The sequence below is a fragment of the Camelina sativa genome, chromosome 6, assembly GCF_000633955.1.
Source record: "Camelina sativa cultivar DH55 chromosome 6, Cs, whole genome shotgun sequence".
Classification (NCBI taxonomy): domain Eukaryota; kingdom Viridiplantae; phylum Streptophyta; class Magnoliopsida; order Brassicales; family Brassicaceae; genus Camelina; species Camelina sativa.
This window is the reverse complement of record NC_025690.1, coordinates 9,501,879-9,521,780: the sequence shown is the minus strand read 5'-3', so window position 1 is coordinate 9,521,780 and position 19,902 is coordinate 9,501,879. Positions and strand designations below refer to the sequence as shown.

Here is a 19,902-nt window from a genome sequence, read left to right as displayed (position 1 = left end):
AAGTTTTGTGACAAGTAGAATATATTTTCTCTAATATATTTCCAACAATGATATTATTTTCTATTATAATCTTGGTTATAAGTAGAATTAAGTTGTTTGTATATATTCTCTTATAGACTTTTAGTCATTTACTATCTTTAGATTATTCTAAAGAACTAGTGAATTTTTATGGTCATATACTTGGACTTAAACCTCCCCATAGAAGTGATGCCAAGAAAATATAATCAATAATTATTATTTAGTAATTTGTTACTAAATTTTCAATGTATTCACCAAAGAAAGTTAGATGACATTATTTAAATATTTAATTATGATATTATATCTAAATTTAATTAGATTTAAATTTATAATTAAACAAACAATGTAATTCACAAATATTATAAACAATTATATAAATGAGTGTTAAATAAGTTTTAAGCATCATTTTTTTTTTCAAAACGTTTTATAGGTCATTTACCAAAGTATAATCGAGAAAATATGATGATAGTACTTATCTCGATGAAGATGTCATAACATAATCAGAGGCAGAGACACCGTCGGCATATGATTATTTGCTTACTCCAATTATTAGACCGACTAAAACCATCCTCAATCGATTTCAATGGTTTTGAAATTTGGGGAAACAGGGGAGGTGGTGGCTTGAGAATTCCAGCGGAGATATTGATCGACACCACATATACGATATACCTCACCAATAAATAAAACATGAACAAAAGTTAATATTTATGCCAATATTTGAATCTATAGTAATCAATATAGTATATATAATCAACCGATATGCGGTAGAACATATGATTAATCCAACAATAAAGTATAAATCCGTTAAAAGGAATATATAAAGTATAGATCTCGGCATCTCGCCGGTGAAACAATAAACATTGATTCTGGTTTTGCTAAACCAACGAATTAAATTACCAAACTAATTACTAAAAGCATGTTCTTGGTAAATTAACAAAGCAATTTTATTTTATTTTTTATTTTATATATATATATATATATATACGCACAACTACAAACAATAAGCTTGTCTTTGCTTATACAGTAAATCATGTACACAGAAAATAAGAATTTTGGTTTACCAAACCAACGATTCATCAAACCAATTACAAGCATAAGAAAGTTGAACTATTCCTATTTTGTTTATTTACTTTATCAGGCATAGATAAATCGATGGAACCTCTTTCATGTATTTGAGGAAAAATTAAAGTATGATAAAGCTTTATCAGTTTATCTACTTCACGAATTAAATCAAATAATTAATTATGATGGCAGTGAGTTCGTGAAGCCATGATTAAACAAATACACCGAATAATAATGGATGATTCAACGATATGATAAACAGTTAAACACATCAAACAAAGAGAGATAAAGCTGATCATATATTAATTTATATGAGGATAGAATAAACTTATCTCGATCCAAAGATTTATTTAGGATCTCCATTGTTGGTAAACGAAGACGCCATGAAAACGGAGCTGACGACTAATTAAGGTTTCTAGCGGTAATTTTTGTTTTGCTCACTCGTTTAGGGTTTCGTGCTGATAACGTGTTATAACAAGAATTTTAGGGAATTATTCTCTTGTATTATCCCTCTATTCCATATGATATAACATATATATAGGGATACACAGAGTTGGCGCTATGTTTTTTGTGGCTACAACCAAACTGAAAAAAGGCTGATTTTCACATATTTAAACTAATTTTTTTTTTATCAAACTAAATAATAAATCTGGATAGTTTTAACAAAAGCACAAAAAATTCTAAAGCATCACAGTCAATTTTCTTTTTTTGTGAAAATGGTTCTACTTGTATTTTTACTTGCAAACTCATCCATCAAAGTTTCATAGTCAAGTTTTGTTGCCAAACTCCTTTCAATGGACATCATCACTGTTATTTTTGTTGATCTCCTCTGAAATCTCATCAATTTTAGAAGTTTCAGTTCGTTTAATATACCTTCACCTTAAGGATATATAAAATATTAGTAGAGTGGGTAGACGGAGAAAAAAGAAGGAAGAAAGAAGAAGGAAGAAGAAGCTATGATAGCTATTTGCTAGGGTTAATTGATTATTATTTTTTCCTATTTACATTTTCTAAATACTAATAATTTATAAGATATATATATATATGTCGGTTTGGGTTTACAAATGAGGTGGTTAGGATTTAGATTTTGTAATTAGAACGAAATTAAATATCGGTTTGTGTTTACAAATAAGGTGGTTAGAGTTTAGATTTTACAATTATAACTTAATTATATATCGGTTTGTTACAAATGAGGTGGTTAAGATTTAGTGTTTACAATTAGAACAAAATTATATATCAGTTTGGTTTATAAAATAGCACTTTGGGGTTTTTTATTTTACAATTATGTATACAAATTTTGTTTTCTTATAAAGAGGTGAATAAAGAGGTTTAAGTATGGTCCGAAACACAAATGGGAACAGAAAAAAAACATACATGATCGACGACAAGATATGGTATGCTATTATCTCTACACATAGGCGGTGGACAAACAAGTAGGAGAATCGCATGGAAATCGTAGAGTTGTAGAAGAAATTGATTTCATATTATTATCATTAAGGCGATGATATGATTTGATAAGGCGGTATCATTTGTCACACTTGGAGATGTTTATAGAGATGCCATTGGGGAGATGAGCACCAGGTACACGGACCACCTCACAGTCTTGGGATAACGAGAAATTGTAAGTGGTGACAAGATGATGAAGGAAAACTGAAATCTGAAGCCTAGCGAACTCTGCACCAGCGCATTGTCTAACTCCCGTTCCAAACACCATGAAAGTTTTAGACCCGGACCGCAACTCTTTCCCCTGTACACCAGATATATAATGTTTCAACTAATGTATCTAGCTAGAAAATTAAAGGATAAAGTAGAATTATAAAATTGTAATATTAATTTTGGAAAACAAAAGATAGACTAAAGTAAATGTACAATACCTCCCACCTCCATGGCTTAAACTCAAAAGGGTTTTCATAGATTTCAGGATCAAAATGAACCATTGTAGGTATAATCATCACTATCCAACCTCATTTATTTTTTATCCATATAAAATATATTAGTGGCATTGGTGGTACTACACTACTTCTAACTACTACTTACCTTTGATTTCCACGTCCCTCACCGCTTTTCTAAACATCATAGGAGCCAGATTTGTTATTCGAAGCGACTCATTGATAACCTATAAAGTGTAAATAAAAAACGGGGCACCTTGTTAATCTGATAAATGTTGTATTAACCTTGGAGCTAAGTAAAGTAAATTTACCATGTTGGTGAAAGTCATCTTGTGTCTGTATTCTTCCCAACTAACCCCACCTTCTTTTTCTTCTCTGCTTTCAAGGATCGCCACGTGCTCTTTCTGACAAATTATTCATGTACATATGATATTCTCAATACAAATGCAAAAGATCTTGAACATACTTAATAACACCATGAATACTATCAGTACTTTGTTTTTATTTTTCTAACAACAAAGCATTAGACTACATGTCATCGTCGACTACTATTAGATGCTTAGATCAAAAATATACTAGCTTATCGATCCATATGCATATATGATATATTACATACCTTTAACTCTGCGAGAACTTTTGGGTTTTCTGATAGGAATTTCACAGCCAAGCAAGTGGCCTTAGATGTGGTATCTTGAGTTATACATGAAAGAGTAAATATGAGGGCTACAATTGCATCTTCGTTCACTAAGCCTCCTATTATCTCTAAGTCCTCTATCGCCGTGTTGAGGAAGTCATCGTACTTCTCATTTGATGTTTTCCTCCTCTTGTAGATATCCCTTATCCCTTGGATTCCTTCTCTGCATGCCTGCATACAATATTATATTTCATGGTTTCGTGTTATAAGCAGTACTGGTTATAAGTAAGTTACTTCCCGAGAATGCTAAAAAAGAAAGAAAAAGAAAAAAAAAACAAATCGCACCCAAACGGTATTATAGAGACCCCTCCCAGCAGAGATAATATAGGATGATCGAAACCAATCAAAACTGAAGGCCTTGAAGTTTGCCATAAGCTTTGCTTGAGTCTCTGGTTTGAGATTACTTATCATCTTTGGTGTCAAGTGCGCTATTATCAACTGCAAATATATTTTTTTAGAAAGGCTTAAAGAGTGAGAAACTAGCATGCAACATTGTAACTGAAATCTATCACACTAAAATATAAAAGAGAAAAGATAGACTACACTTGATACTGTGTCCTTAACATCGAGTCTTCCTTTGCTAGCCTTCGAAATAAGATGCTCGCGTGTAACACGGTCCATATCTTTTAATATCTTCCGCTTCAAACCCTCGGAGGACAAAAGATGCAGGGTTGTCTGTTTCATGTGCTTGTGGGTGTTTCCTATCTTGAAGAACAATCTATCTTTTCCTAGTGGCTTTACTAAAGCATCCGGGTAACTCAAAATGAACGACTTGTTCTTTTGTCGTAAAATATCCATGTTCACATCCTTATCCGTCGAAACAATTGTTTTTACTCCAAGAATGTTCGTCCGAAACAAAGGCCCATACCTGAAACAATCACACANGCCCATACCTGAAACGATCACACAACACACATACAGAATCTATATATTTATATATTTATCGTGTATAGTTAAAGAGTGTAAAATCTGAAGACTGACCTCAACACCTTTTTCTTGAGATATGGGATTGATCTCGTAGAATCCATGAGGCTTAAAAAAATTGAATGTCTCTCCGATGATCGGAAAACCCATTGATCCCGGAGGTAACTTGCCGTTAGATTTAGGATTGGACCATCGGTACCACCAATGGCCAATCCTCACAGCCACTAAGGCTATAACCCACAATCCTATCATCAAAAACAAGCTCATATATATTGTTGTGAGGCGGAACAATGAAATCGTGGGTCTTAAATAGATGAATAAAAATTATTTAACTTTCACAAGTTGGATAAAAAATGTGATAAATGTGACAATATATTGGAATGAATCGCCTACCAACTAAAATTTTTTATATACAAAAAAGAAATATCATGAACCTCATATATTGTCCTTGGATTTATTGATGAGCACTGATATTTAATAACCATAATAAACAGCTTTGTAATTGTTTCTATGGTCAAAATATGTCACAGTCCAATACATTTGACTAACACGTAAAATTGATGTTGGAAAAATAGTATTACATTTTTCAAAAAAGAAAAAATTGTATTACTCATTTAGTCTCATAAAAATAAAGTTAGAGAAGACGTTAGAGATAAAAATAAATCTAAGACTTATTTGAAACAAAAGTTGTTTTGTTGAGTTTCAAAATGAAGTTTGTGCTAAATTCATCTATTATTCAATAACGTATTTCCTATTTTTTCTTCAAAAACTTGGATTGACTCTTTGAATTCATATTTTCACACTATTTTTAATTTTGTATTCTTTTTTGTCAACAAAAGATTAGCTAAAAAAGCCAATTGAGAGGAAATTTTTGTATTTTTTAATCTCTTGATTCCTTTTAAATGAACTAGATGAATACCTGCCCTCTGCGTTGCCTTATGACTTACCGTTTAAAAAAAAATTGCTATTAATTTTTTTTTATGTAGAGTTTATATTTGTTTTTTTAATTGTGGAATTCTTGAAAAATATAATTTGAAGTTGATTGTTTTAGTACTTCACATACGTTTTCTCATTTTGTAATTGAATTATTAGATACATGCATCAACAAAATATTCTACAATTCTTGTCTAAAACTTCAAAAATATATATTTTAAATGAAAGCTTGATCTAAGGTTGCATATTTTGTAACAACTAGTTTTTTGGTTGAATGAATTCTAAAAAGCTTAAGTATTTAGATATATTTATACTTAAGCTTCTCAACTAAATACTATGAAACACTAACCTTTTATTTTATCAAGAATTGTAGCTTGGCTAACTATTTAATAGATATAATTAAGATAGACATCTTCCTTTCATGTTAGCTCTTCAATTTCTTGAATATAACCCTAGAATTTGATTTTTAATAAGAATTTCATTCAGTTTTCTTTTTGACAACCTATAAATATTAGAATATGAAAACCAACAGTCATGAATTTAATCAACTATCTTCTTCTTTGTCTCTGTATTTTTTTAATTCTACAGTTTTATTCAACTATCTTCCATTTGATAGTGAACAAAACCGCATTCTTTTTTAAATATTTATTTCTTTAGGGACAAACTTTCATGAATTTCTTTACAATATTAACTCTTCAAACTATTGACAAAATTGTAACTCCTAAACCATATGCCCATACATTCATGCTTTACGCCAAGAGGAAGAAGTGGCTATTTGATTCACTTCCAATGCCCATTTTTCTTTCGGTGATGCATCTATTTTCTTTGAACATGTTCTAAGCCTCTCTAAGTTTTTAATGTAAATATTGAAACTGTTTGCGATATAAAAAAAACATGAAAGATGTTTCAATTCCTTTTAAATTTAGGTCTATTTACTTTTAATGAGGATACACAGGTGACACTCTCTTCACTGTTAATGTTGCACTCAAATGGAGAGAGTTATCATCTTTCATAATATTGATTTTTGAGTAACGTCCATGTTACAGTATCCTTTATCGAAAATTATACATAAGAAAAAAACAATCAAAATACCACAATATTTATATACTATTATTCTTATTTTATCCTTAATTAATTTTGGGGGAAAACGTTTATTTTCATCATCAGCATTGGTCATTACCTCCTTTTCTTGTTGTTCACTGTCATTAGTTTTATAAGTCAGCTTAGAAAACCTTTTTAATACTTTTTAAAAATTTCAAACCCTTATAAACAACTGTGATTAAATATATAAATAAGCTTATCAAGTATTTAAATGTCTTTTAAAACTTACAAAAACTCATAATTCCATCAAGTTATTTTTATAAATCAACTTATAAAACCTTTTATATACTTTTTAAATCAGCTAATAAAACCTTTTAAATAAATTTTAAAACTTACAAATAAATTTTTGGATTTTAATATTTATTTTGGACGAGAAGGACTAGAAAATATCATGTTTGGGATTCTAGGATTTTATAACTTTTATCTCACTAAATGAGGGTAATTTAGTCAATTTCTTATCAATGAGTGATATGCTTACAAATGCTCACTTTGATGTAGTAAATTTGAAAATGACTTCTTAAAAAGTGGCATTGTAAAAACTTTCACATTTTTTATTTCAAAGAAATCAAGTATTATTTACTGTTACATTTTTTCACAGTTATTTCTTTTGAAAGAGTATAGTTATTGTAAATACTTATGATTTTAAGAGTTAATTTTTAAGGGAAAGGCTTTAAAATTATACTATTCTATTAATTCTGAAAATATAAAACACACGTATTGTAAATTTGTAATGTTATTTTTTATATATCATTTCATTTTATATTTTACATATAAAGTGAAGTGTTTTTATTTAGAAGTTAGAAGCCATTTATCTATTTTAATAGATTTATGTCTGTTGAAAAAAAAAACTTAAACTATGGTATACACACACAAAAAATATATTTTTGTTAATCAGTGAGTTTAATTAAAATAAGTTTGTTTTGAAGAGATCTATGAAAAGTAATGCTAAACTAATAAATTGCTCTGTCATTCTTATTGAATCATCTGTCAACGTTTACATGTTTATATAGAAAAAGAAGATTCTAAAGAATAGGAAAAAGGATATGTCTAAATAGAAGTTAAACATATCTCTTGCCTTAACAATATAGAAAGATATCTTAGGAAAATATCCTAGATACTAAACTGCCTAATACTCCCCCTCAAGATGGCGAGTGGAGATCAGGAACTCCCATCTTGCGGAGTAGATAGTCAAATTGTTGTCGAACAAGTACTTTAGTAAGAAAATCCGCAACCTGCTCCTCGGAAAAAACGTGATGAGTAGAAATGGTACCATCTTGAACCGCATCACGAACAAAATGGCAATCACTTTCGATATGTTTGGTGCGTTTGTGGAAGACTGGGTTAGCAGCAATGTGAAGAGTTGCTTCATTATCACAGAAGAAAGCAACAGGAGCAGAATGTGTGACACCGAAAGTGAGAAGAAGTTCCTTAAGCCACTTAACTTCGCAGATAGCCATTGACATAGCCTTGTATTCGGCTTCAGCCGAAGAACGAGAGAAAACCTGTTGTTTCTTCGTTTTCCAAGACACTGGAGAACCACCAAGAGAAACCACATAACCAGTTAAAGAGCGGAGGGAGAATGGACAAGTATTGTAATCAGAATCACAATAGGTGAAGAGAGAAAGATCCGGGTCAGAACTTAAGAACACGCCCTGTCCGAGTGTTCCTTTCAAGTATTGAACCACCCGAGTAGCGGCTTCCCAATGTTGGAGACGGGGCGTCTTTAAGAACTGAGTGAGTATGTGTACCACATAACTTAACTCAGGTCGCGTGAATATTAAGTAAACCAGACGACCCACTAGACGGCGATATTGTGCGGGATTGTCAAGCAATGGACCATCATCTTTGCCAAGAGTGTGATTTTGTTCGATTGATGTATCAAACGGCTTGGAACCAGTCAAACCACATTTTGAAATGATATCCAAGGCATACGTCCTTTGAGAGAGATAAATACCTTCCTGAGCACGGGACACCTCAATCCCAAGAAAATACTTAAGAATCCCGAGATCCTTCATGTGAAAACACTGACTCATATAAGCGTTGAATTTAGTGGTAAGAGTGGGATCATTGCTGCTGATGATTAAGTCATCAACATACACCAAGACATGAAGACGAGTTGGACCGCGGGTATAAGAGAACAAAGAGTAATCCTTCCTATTCTGAGTAAAGCCAAATCCTAGAAGAGACTTTGATAACTTGGATAACCAACAACGAGGAGCCTGTTTCAACCCATAGAGAGACTTCCTTAACTTACACACCTTTGTTTTATCCGCAGCAGAGAAACCAGGTGGTGGTTTCATGTATAGTTCCTCTTCAAGATCACCATGAAGAAAAGCATTATGCACATCCATCTGAAACAAATCCCAATTCTTTGTTGCTGCAACTTTAAGAAGAATCCAGACAATAGTCATCTTGGCAACTAGAGCAAAAGTTTCATTATAATCTTCGCCTTCTTGTTGACGATTACCAAAGATAACGAGACGAGATTTGTATCGCTCCAAAGTTCCGTCAGAATGATACTTGAGTTTGAAGACCCATTTGCAACCTAGAGCATGTTTGTTCGGAGGTAACGTCGTGAAGTCCCATGTGTGTTGTTTTTCAAGAGAATCAATCTCAGCCTGGATAGCCTGACGCCATTCAAGATATTGCATTGCCGCTTGAAAGCTTGCGGGTTCCATGCAAGCCGTAATTTTGCCAAGGAAAGCCTGTTGCGATTCAGAAAACCGGTGATATGCAAGAAAAGTTGTTAGTGGATAAGTACACTTACTTGAGGAATTTTGATTGGGAGACGTGAGGTGAGGTTTATCACAAGACGTAGCCGAGTAGAGTTGGTAGCCGAAGAGACGAACATTAGGCTTGGTGATCCGTTTTCCACGGCCAAGATCCGGAGAGGCAACAATATCACTTGTTACTTGAGGATCTGGTCCTGTGGGCGAAGACGGATCAGTCTCTGGTGTTGGTGGAGACGTATCCGGAGGGTTACTAGAAGATGCCGGAGTGGGAGGAGCAGTGATAGCTCCCCCTGTCGAAGAGGGTGAATCAATGTCATCAAAGAAACTAGGATGAACAGAAGAGGGAGAGACAAACGTTAAAGAGTACGCCATAGAAGAGTCAAAAGAGTGGAAGGGAAAGACATTCTCATGAAAAATGACATCACGGGAAACAAATATTTTATCATTTTCAAAGTCATAGACAATCCATCCTTTCTTGCCGAAGGGATAGCCAAGAAACATACACCTAACACCTCTCTCTTCAAATTAATCATTGGAGTGACGAACTTTGTGAGCATAACAGAGACAACCGAAGGTCCGCAAGTCATCATAAGCAGGAGGTTTCTGAAAGAGAACGTCAAAGGGTGATTTACCGAGAAGAAGAACAGAGGGAGTACAGTTGATGAGATGAGTGGCTGTGAGGATACTTTCTCCCCAAAACCGTGCAGGAAGCTTGGCTTCAAGCAAAAAAGACCTCGCCACATTCAGGATATGACGATGTTTGCGTTCAACACGGCCATTTCGTTGAGGAGTAGCAACACAAGATGTCTGATGAATTATTCCTTGAGAATCAAAGAATTTGCGAAGCCAAAGAAATTCTGTTCCATTATCAGAACGAACGATCTTGCCTTGTTTGTTGAATTGACGATGAACAAAAGCGAGAAAGTTCTTGAGAACATCCGCTACCTCAGATTTTTCGAGAAGTAAATGTGTCGAAACTGCTCTTGAGAAATCATCAACAATAGTCAAGAAATAAGATATTCCAGTTATTGATTTTTCACGATAGGGACCCCAAACATCACAGTGAATCATTGAAAATAAATCATCTGCTTTATTTGAACTATCTTAAAAAAGAAACACGAGTTTGTTTGCACGAAGGCAAGTATCACAAAGCTCCTCCAAATCACTAACATTATTTGAAAAACCTCCTAAATCAGAAAGAAAAGATAACACTTTTGACGATGGATGACCTAGCCGCATGTGCCACAAGGCTCGAACATCACTGCAACCAACACGATGAGCCTGAGGAACAACCGCACCAGTCAAGTGATAAACCCCATTGCTCTTCTCACCCGCACCAATCAAAATCCTCGAAGCTTGGTCCTGTATCGCACAAAAGCGTTTCGTAAATATCACATTACTGGCAATTTCATCCAACAATTGAGAGACTGAGATGAGAGTCATTAATAAATCAGNATTGAGAGACTGAGATGAGAGTCATAGATAAATCAGGGGCATAGAAGACTCGATGAAGGACTAATTTTCCCCCGAGATTTAGTGTGCCCTGACATGTGGCCCATGTAAATCCACCATCTGGTAAGGCAATGGCAATGGGATCGATTTTAAATAAATTTGTCAACAAGTTTATGTCGCCAGTCATATGGTGAGATGCACCAGAATCAATAATGATATCGTATCGACTACTGGTGCCAAAGATGACAGGTTTTTCTGTCGTACCGGAGAGTTTTTCGGTGTTGTTTTGCTTCTTACTAGTCACGAAGTTAGCAATCGAGTTCCACTGACTTTGGGTGAGATTTGGGATTCCAGAATCGCTTGTAGTGGAGGTTGAAACATTAGTGGTGTGTGAACTTGCAGGGTGTGATCCTAACAAGCCTGCTTGGTGCGCAGAGTAACCACCACGTCCTCCTCTGTTTCGTCCTCGAATAGAACCTCAACTACGACTTGAGTTTCCTCGTCCGAGAGTCAGCTGTTCCCCCCACCATTCTGGATAACCAACAAGCTTGAAGCATTGTTGTTTCTCGTGTCCTGTGCGACCAAAATGAGTACATGTCATAGAGGTATTTGGTTTGGTGATTGTAGTCGTTGTTGCCGAGAAGCCAATAACGCTGCTTTTATCTTCGGTTCGTCGAGTAGTGTTGAAATGGGTCTCTTCTTGCTTTATCTGAGAATACACGCTCTCAAGAGTGAGATCACCAAGGCGGCTAAGAAGGTTGGATCTAGCTGTTCCAAATATGCTGTTGTCGAGGACCATAAGAAACTGATGAATGAACGTCTTGTCTTCAATCTTACGGTGTTTGATCATAGAGGAGCAGCGATCATTACCACAACAACAAGTGAAAGCTGCTTCAAAATCGGACAGATCATCCCAATTCACTTTGAGTTTGCCAAAGTATTCTTCAATGGTTCGACCGTCTTGTCTGCAGGCGGCTAACTCCGCACGGATTTGATGAACTCGTGTGTCATCACGTGTAGAGAACCGGCCTTTCAAAGCAGCCCACATGACCGATGCATCATAAACAACAGAAATAGATGATCGAAGATGGGGCTCGATGCTGCTATAGATCCAGCCAATGATCATTGAGTTGACCATATCCCATCGTTCTGTTTCGTCCGGGTCTGTCGTGGATCGGAGGAGAGTTCCGTTAATGAACCATAGTTTTCTTTTGGTGCGAAGAGAGTTGGTCATTAATTTTGCCCATCGTTCGTAGTTAGAGCAGTTTAGAAGAATTGGAGTTTGGACTTGACCAGTATGATCAGAGGCATGAAGAAAATAAGGAGAGATCAAGGTTTGATCATTCAAAGACTTGCTTGTTTCGATGTCTTTATCGGTATTACCCATATTTGAAGAATAGAGAAGAAAGGTTTGAAACGAAAAGAAGAAGAAGAAGAAGAATTTAAAAAAAAAAAAGGTTTCTAGAGCAATTCGTACAGGCCAAAGGGTGGCTCTAATACCATGCTAAAGTAATAAATTGCTCTGTCTTTTTTATTGAATCATCTGTCAAGGTTTACATGTTTATATAGAAAAAGAAGATGCTAAAGGATATGAAAAAGGATATGTCTAAATAGAAGTTAAACATATCTATTGCCTTAACAATATAGAAAGATATCTTATGAAAATATCCTAAATACTAAACCGCCTAATAAGTAATTACAGTGACCATCATATCATCAATAATACTTGAGCTGTCAGGTTATATATCAACTATAACACCTGGGACCTGACCATCAGATCAGATCTATTAGTTGAATATAGACCACCATACAATTAATAATACGGCCGTTTCGTCATCATCACCAACTATAGTCAATATCGTAATGGTAGTACGGTATCGTAATTTTTAAGAGATTCTCCCCCAATAGGGTATATGGAAGAGGGAAGCTAAGAGCCGAGAGAAGTTTTAGTTATGAAGTTAACATATTTTCTATGTGTTGTAGCTTTGTTTAATTTGCCTTAGTTATTAGTAAAAGAGCTTAGTTTTTGACTAAAAGTGTTTAGAAACTGTTTTTAGCAGAAACTGTTTTGACTAAAAGTGTTGAATCGAATGGTTCGTAACAGGAATTACTAGAAAGTAAGTCATGATTTAACTGAAATGTTCGTCTAAATGTTCATTAATATTCTGATAAGGAATTTACGGATCTTCGGATGAACAGTATTCTAATTTTAAATGAATAAGGAATTTACGGATCTTCGGATGAACAATAATATTTACAAGCAATATTATTGTTATTTTCTTGTCAAACAAATAGTTTAAAATTTCGAAAACTATAAAATAAAAAACCTCGTGATACTGCATCACTAAATCTGGAGGACATAGACGTTTTCCATTTTATTCATGCCAAATAATAATTAAGGTTAGCAGGTGACGTAACTGATAGGCACTGGCACTGCATGTCCATGACGGGTCATGCTATGTAAACGACTTCTTCGTTTGGTATTTGGCACCTCCATCCAAATGATCCATTTGAATGGTGCATCTGAATACCCGATGATTAAATGAACAAGGCAAAAAAAAAATAGATCATGTAGATGATGTATTTGAATGAAAATGTGTTTGTTTGGTTTAGTTTTATTTGAACAAAAAAAAAATTAGTTTTATTTTCATCTAGATGATTTTGATTAAAAATTGACTAAAACACCCATGTTTCAATCTAACTTTTAAAATTTTCATTTTAACTATATTAATTTCAGTTAGTGATCTAAAATATATTTACAACTAAATAATTTATAAATTATTATTTTTGACATTATAAATTCATGAAATATATTTTTTGGCGATTTTGGCGAAAATGTGATTTTGTAATTTTGACCGCAAAAACAATATATTGTGATTTTGACATTTTTTTTTTTATTTTGTGGTTTTTACGGAGAATCATTATTTTAATTTTGGGAGAAATACATTTTGCAGTTTTGACAAACAAAATATGATATTTTGCAAGATAATTATAAAAATATCATTTATAATTTTGAAGACAAATTAATCATTAAGATAATAAGGAGATGTTTCTCATTTGTTATTTTGGTAGAATTATTTGGTCCAACCAAAATTTTGGATGATGCTCATTTTTAGACAAAAACGAACTACATATGGACTGTTCATTCGGATGGTCTATCTAAGTGAACAAACAAACAAGGCTAAAATGGTTTAAGCAAAATTGAAAAAAGAGTTGGCCTCTCTATATTGACTACAAAGTTAGTTTTTCTATTTCTCATGAAGTTAATTACAACAGCGAAGATTTTATTCAAAGTATAAAACATTTTAACTAAGTATGTTTATTTATGTGTAGTAGAACTTAAAAAAAAATATTTTTAAAAATGATAATTTTGTTTTAAAAAAATATTTTTAAAATGATAATTTGATCTTTAGAGTCTTCTCAAGACTCTAAAGATCAAATTTTACACAATAATCATACACATAAGTCCAACATATACACATGCACTTAGTCATTGGCCAGTCACCCCCGGAAACTTTTGATAATTAACGAACTTATGATATATATACGAGAATTTGTTAAAAATACCATTTTTGTTATACCTTTTTCTAAAAATACACCTTTTTAGCCATTTTTATTTTTGCCCTCTTTTAAATTTTAATGATCATTTTACTCTTAGATGAAAAATATTTTATTCAATAAAAAGAAAAACAAAATTTTCCCGCCAAAAAATTTCTGACATATTTTCCCGCCAAAATAAAACTTTTCGACAAAAAATTTCCCGCCAAAAAAATTTACAACGTGTTTATAAGGTTTTTATGAGGTTTCTACCTCATAAAAACCTTATAAACACCTTGTAAACGCTTTTAAAAGATTTTTAAAAAGAGTTTTAAAAGGTTTTTTAAACACCTTTTAAATGCTTTTACAAGGTTTTTTAAAGTATTTAAAAGGTTTTCAAAATGTTTTTATAAAGGTTTTTAAAAGTTTTTTAAACACCTTATAAACGTTTTTAAAAACTTTGTAAAAGGTTTTTAAACACCTAGGTTTTTAAAAGAGTTTACAAGGTTTTTAAAAGGTATAAATTTCAAAAATTTGGCGGGAAAAATTTTCGATTTTGGCGGGAAAACTTTTTATTTTTGGCAGGAAACTTTTTCTTTTTTGGCGAGAAAATTGTTCATTTTTGGCGGGAAATTTTTTTTTGATTTTGGTGACTGTACATTCTTGTTATTCAAAGAAAATGTAATTTGGTCATTTTGTACATAAACAGAGATAGTTTTAAAAATGGTCAATATGAAGGAATATTTAAAAAAAGGGACATGGAAATCGGGTATTTTTGAAAATAGTCTATGAATATGGTAGTGTTTTTTTGTACCACTAAGCACACATGTCTACTAGACATTGGTAGTATATCAAGACAAAACCATCACATAACAAACATTTTTCATTAATGACGTATTAGGAGTTTAGGACCTTCTCATCTTAGTAACAAGAGAAACCTCCTTATATGGATGTATCTTCTCAGCTGCTCTACCATGGACCTTAAAATCTTGACGTCTTGTTCGTAACTCTACCTCTTCCTTCTTTCCAGCATGTGATTCCATGTGATTAGGCATTGTAAGCTGAAGATCTTCGATCTCAAACAGATTCTCTGTCAATTCTTGAGTTGCTGATCTCACTCTCGCTGATCTCCTTCGTGACTGCCTCCTGTAACATAACGATAAGACACTACAACGCATAGTGAAACATGAATTTAAAGGGTTAATGTGAAAACCTTTTGGTTTCAGATTTCAGTTTTTCTGCCTCGATCTTGTGTTCAGTAGATGCTCCTAAGGCTATTGATAAAACCATCAAGGAATATATAAGATCAATCAGTAGTAACAATAGTTATAGGCTAAACAAGAAGATGATGAGATATATAAATACATACATTTGCTTCTGATAAATCGCCTTCTGTTTGGTACAAAAGGTCTCGGTGACGATGATGAGTCTTCGTCCGTTATATATAACACATTCTCACTTGTTAGTGTATTTCTCTGTTGTGAGTTTTCGCCTCTCTGATTTGAAAGTGTGAATTAATATCGTCAATACACATCCAAATAAAAACTTGATGAAAAATTAAGTGAAACAGCAAAACATGTTCAAACCTCAAGTTCACAACATTTATACTTTAAGAGAGCATCTTTGCAAGTAACCTCGTGGTGCAATGCTTTCACCTGAAAAATTATCTAATCTTACACAAAGCAACTCCAAAAACATATGACCTGAGAGAGTTTATGGTTTTATTTCACCTTGGTTTTGGCTAAAATGATCTCCTGCAAACAATTTTTTTCACTGATGAGACTCTATATCGAAGAGAGAATCAAGAAAACGAAGGGGACAAGGAATCTTACGCCTAAGAATTGGGAATTTGATTGAGAAAGTCTCCAATTCTGAACTTGCAATTTCTGTATACCTTCACGTAGATTCCGCAATTCGTATTGTTAAAGAAAATAATATTTTCTTGGTTACCAAAAATGAAGCTACATAGAACAAAAGGATACTCTCTTTCCTCAAGAAGCTTAACCAATGTTATATTCTCCTGTAAAATCACATTCAGTAAATGAAAATTTTTATTAAAAAAAATGATAGAGAATTTAAAGTATGCACAAGGATGAGAAAGTAACCTTCATTAGCCGGTTTACATGTTCACGCGATTCGGGACAAGTATTAAGCTCTTCGTGAGACTGAGAGTTAGTGATATCAGAGAGACTCTGCCTCATATTGTAACGAAATGGTGATCTTTTCATCATCCTCTCAGTTCTTGATACTTAATTTCATAAAAGTAAAGAACACAACAAGAGTTGTAGTCTGAAGGAGACTCAAGTTTCAAAAATTGAAACAAATGCCAGAAAGTAAATAAAAGCAGACACGTTTTGTTTGTTCAAAACAAAGAAGAAGATTCTTTTTTTTTGAAAATTGCAAGAGAGAAAAAAAAAAAGAGAAAAGTTGAGAGGGAAACGAAGAAGGGAGCCAAAAGAAAATATATATTCAAAAGAAGAGAAAGTGGTTTTTGAAAAAGTTGGTTTGGAGTGAGGTTCGTTGTGGGTTGTGGCAACGGCTCTCCGAAGCAAAAAAGACCTGAAGAGTTTAGTTACCTTCTAGCAGTATACTAAGACCTTAAATAGTAGCAGCCTGTTCTTCCAACAAGCTAAATAAATCACATTGAACTGGTGAAGTCTGATTCTGTATGATTTGGAAACAATATGAAATTATAAATTATTGTAAACATCATTCGTGCATTAAGCGTCTGTAGTCCAACGGTTAGGATAATTGCCTTCCAAGCAATAGACCCGGGTTCGACTCCCGGCAGACGCATTTTTCTTTTTGATTTTTTTTATAGGCTGATTAGTGTATGGGCCGAGGCAGGCTCTACAAGGCCCTTTTGTGGCATATTTCTTTTTTCCCTTCTCCTTTTTTTTGGTTCTGTATGTTCTTTTCTTATTCAACCAGAAGAAAAAGGTTATTGATTAGAAAAAACGTTTTACAATGTTTTTTTTTTTTGCATCGAATAACTTATATTGATCAAGAATCAAAAAAAAAAAAAGTTAACAGAACCATTGAGGCCGATTCAATCAATCTGAGCAAAAAAAAAAAAAAAAACTTTATACAACCTTTTCTATCTAAGACCTAATTGATTGATTATAAGAGCATTTAGTAAAAGAGAAACATATATATTTAAATTATCATACCAGTTATTTTAATGTACTGTCATAGTGTCATTTGTTTTTGAAGGCGATAAGGTATATTAGGTCTTATTCGAACAAAAGTTAACTTAAAAATCAAATAAATTTAATCAGGTATACATTTTTATTATTAATGAAAAAAATTCTAATTTTCATTTGAAAAGATTCAACATACGTCAACTAATTAGAACATTATTTTGGAATGATGATTACAAGGTAATACCCAATTTGGAGTAATGTATGTAGGATGTTGAGCCAAACAAAAATAATGAAAACATTATCTTGATGCATATCCACAATTGCAATATGTTCGATTAATACATCAAACTATTGGAGTAATGAAGGTATGCGACGCTCGGTATTTAGGAGATACTTAACCAGTATGACGTTAACCAATTATTATTTTTTAGTAAACAAAACTTTAATATATCGTATTTTGTGTTTCTTCTTCTTCTCCATTCCTATTTTCTCCATGGCCGACCGTGACCTTTTCTCACTTTAATTTTCAGAGGTGGCTGCACTGAGAAACTACTAAAATGAAGATGGATACGGAGGGTGAAAATGAATTAGGGCTACTAAATCCATATGGTCAAGCTTGTTTTTGTTTCCAATTTAATTTTCAGATTTCAGAAGAAAACAAATTCCCAAATACCCAGTCATCAATTTCTTTTACAGATCTGATTCGCAAATAACCACAACTAGCAACCACAGCAGAGAAGCCAAGCGCTGCTCCATCGATAACTCAGACCCTCCACGAAGATCTGGGAAAACCCAAGCCAAGAGTAAAAAGAGAAAAAAAAAAACTAGATCTAAATTGATTGAAAAGGAAGAAGAAACAAAATATAATAATTCTTTGTTCATTAAAACATAAAGGTCGTTATTAGTTGTTTTTTTACATCATCGCATAAAAGTTGTTATTATCCTAGCGGTTAAGTAGTTCGTCTAATGGTAGTTGTTCGCAGGTTCGATTCCATGCTTTTATTACTTTTTTTAAAGTCAGATTCGCCTGACAGCGAAATTAACATAGTTACTAATTAACTACGTTTTTTATAATTAAGCACAAAATTCAAGTCCATGTATGTAATGCAAATATTTTAAGAGTCAATGTATGTTTCCGTAGTCCGATGTATAAATCAAACATATTGGAATTGTTCACGTATGAAAAAGCCGGTTTTTCACTAAGTTGTTCGAAAAGGACAGTAAACATTAACATTTACTTATAGATTTGCGTATTGAATTATCTTCTTTTATTATTCTATTTGTTACTCCAATGACAAAAATTTATAATAGTGATTTTAAGAAATTTTTAAGAATAAATTTTGCTTTTTCTAAAATTAAGAACTTCTTCACTTTTTTCCCTCCAATGCTAGAATTCCTAATTGGGTTCTTAAGATTTTTTTATTTATTTTATGAAACAATATGTAACAAAACTAACGATTTTGTGAAACAATATGCCAGAAAGATACTGTCTATAAGATTTGAGTATGTCTTGTTTGTGGTCAAACTGAATCAATGATGTAGCCTGGGCTGAAAAATAAAAGGAAAGACGGAACAATGGATTACTTGAGCAAACCAGTCTACGCCACCTTTACGAGCAAACCAATGGCCACTAAGCACATGCCGATTATCTCCATTCCTTGACTGAGGCAGAACCATGGGATGTAATTTGTCCCTCCCACCACCCTTGTTCTGTAGACCAAGTAAACAAATAGTGTTATAAATCAAACTTCAAACGATGATGCTTATGAAGTAAATAAAAAATGAAATCGTTGGCTAAGAGACATGATACTCCATCAACAGCTCAGCAAGCTCTCGCTCTTCCACACTCGAATTTTTGAAAAATCTGATTAACAAAACACCAAACAACTGAGTAATCAACACACTGCAACAAACGCAAATCCAGATTCATTAGATACTCATTAAGTTTTTTAAATCCTTCTGTTTCTAATCAAAAAAAAAAAAGGAGTCATTTACATATAGAAACACCAATAAAGTTTAACTAGATTCAACAATTAAAAAAAGAATCAATAGAGACAAACCTGAAAGTCATTCTGGATTTGGTTCACCGAATTCACAGATGGTGACCACCGAATTGTTTAGGTTTCTCCATAGAGAGAAAGAAGTTGCAAATCTGCAGGCAGCCGTCCCGCCTGAGTCGCTGAATTGGAGAGATTCGTGATAAAGAGAGTTTGGAGAACTAAGATAATGTGAAGAAATTTCTTTTAGTTTCTTATTGAGTACTCTCTTAAGTTTATACAAAGATGATAGCACTCTATTTATACATAGGACTGAGAAAATGTAACCCTAATCATTTGAATACTTGTCATCATCACAAAGGAGATTAAGGGCATCAAATGTATTCTTCGTCCCTATCTGCAGTTATTTGTGACAGCTCA

The 19,902-nt window shown here is 33.2% G+C and overlaps 1 protein-coding gene, 1 non-coding gene and 1 pseudogene across 2 annotated transcripts; 1 reads left to right on the top strand and 2 right to left on the bottom strand.

Moving 5' to 3' along the window:
* On the bottom strand, window positions 2,606–4,854 carry LOC104698857 (annotated as a pseudogene).
* On the bottom strand, window positions 15,118–19,556 carry LOC104698856 (shugoshin-1-like). The gene is made up of 9 exons (XM_010414245.2): window positions 19,546–19,556; window positions 19,289–19,349; window positions 19,070–19,195; window positions 16,175–16,264; window positions 16,073–16,096; window positions 15,929–15,997; window positions 15,712–15,838; window positions 15,556–15,616; window positions 15,118–15,488 (listed from the first exon to the last, which is right to left on the bottom strand). Exons 1-9 carry the CDS (start codon window positions 19,554–19,556, stop codon window positions 15,248–15,250), a joined length of 810 nt encoding a protein of 269 aa, XP_010412547.1. The 3' UTR covers window positions 15,118–15,247.
* Window positions 17,067–17,138, top strand: TRNAG-UCC. Its single transcript has one exon. It is a non-coding gene; the product is annotated as a tRNA-Gly (tRNA).

Coding starts and splice junctions, on each gene's coding strand:
- LOC104698856 (XM_010414245.2), bottom strand. Junction 19,196..19,288: donor AGCTGTTGATGGAGTATCAT/GTCTCTTAGCCA, acceptor CTTGGTCTACAG/AACAAGGGTGGTGGGAGGGA. Junction 15,489..15,555: donor CTGAAATCTGAAACCAAAAG/GTTTTCACATTA, acceptor GTTATGTTACAG/GAGGCAGTCACGAAGGAGAT.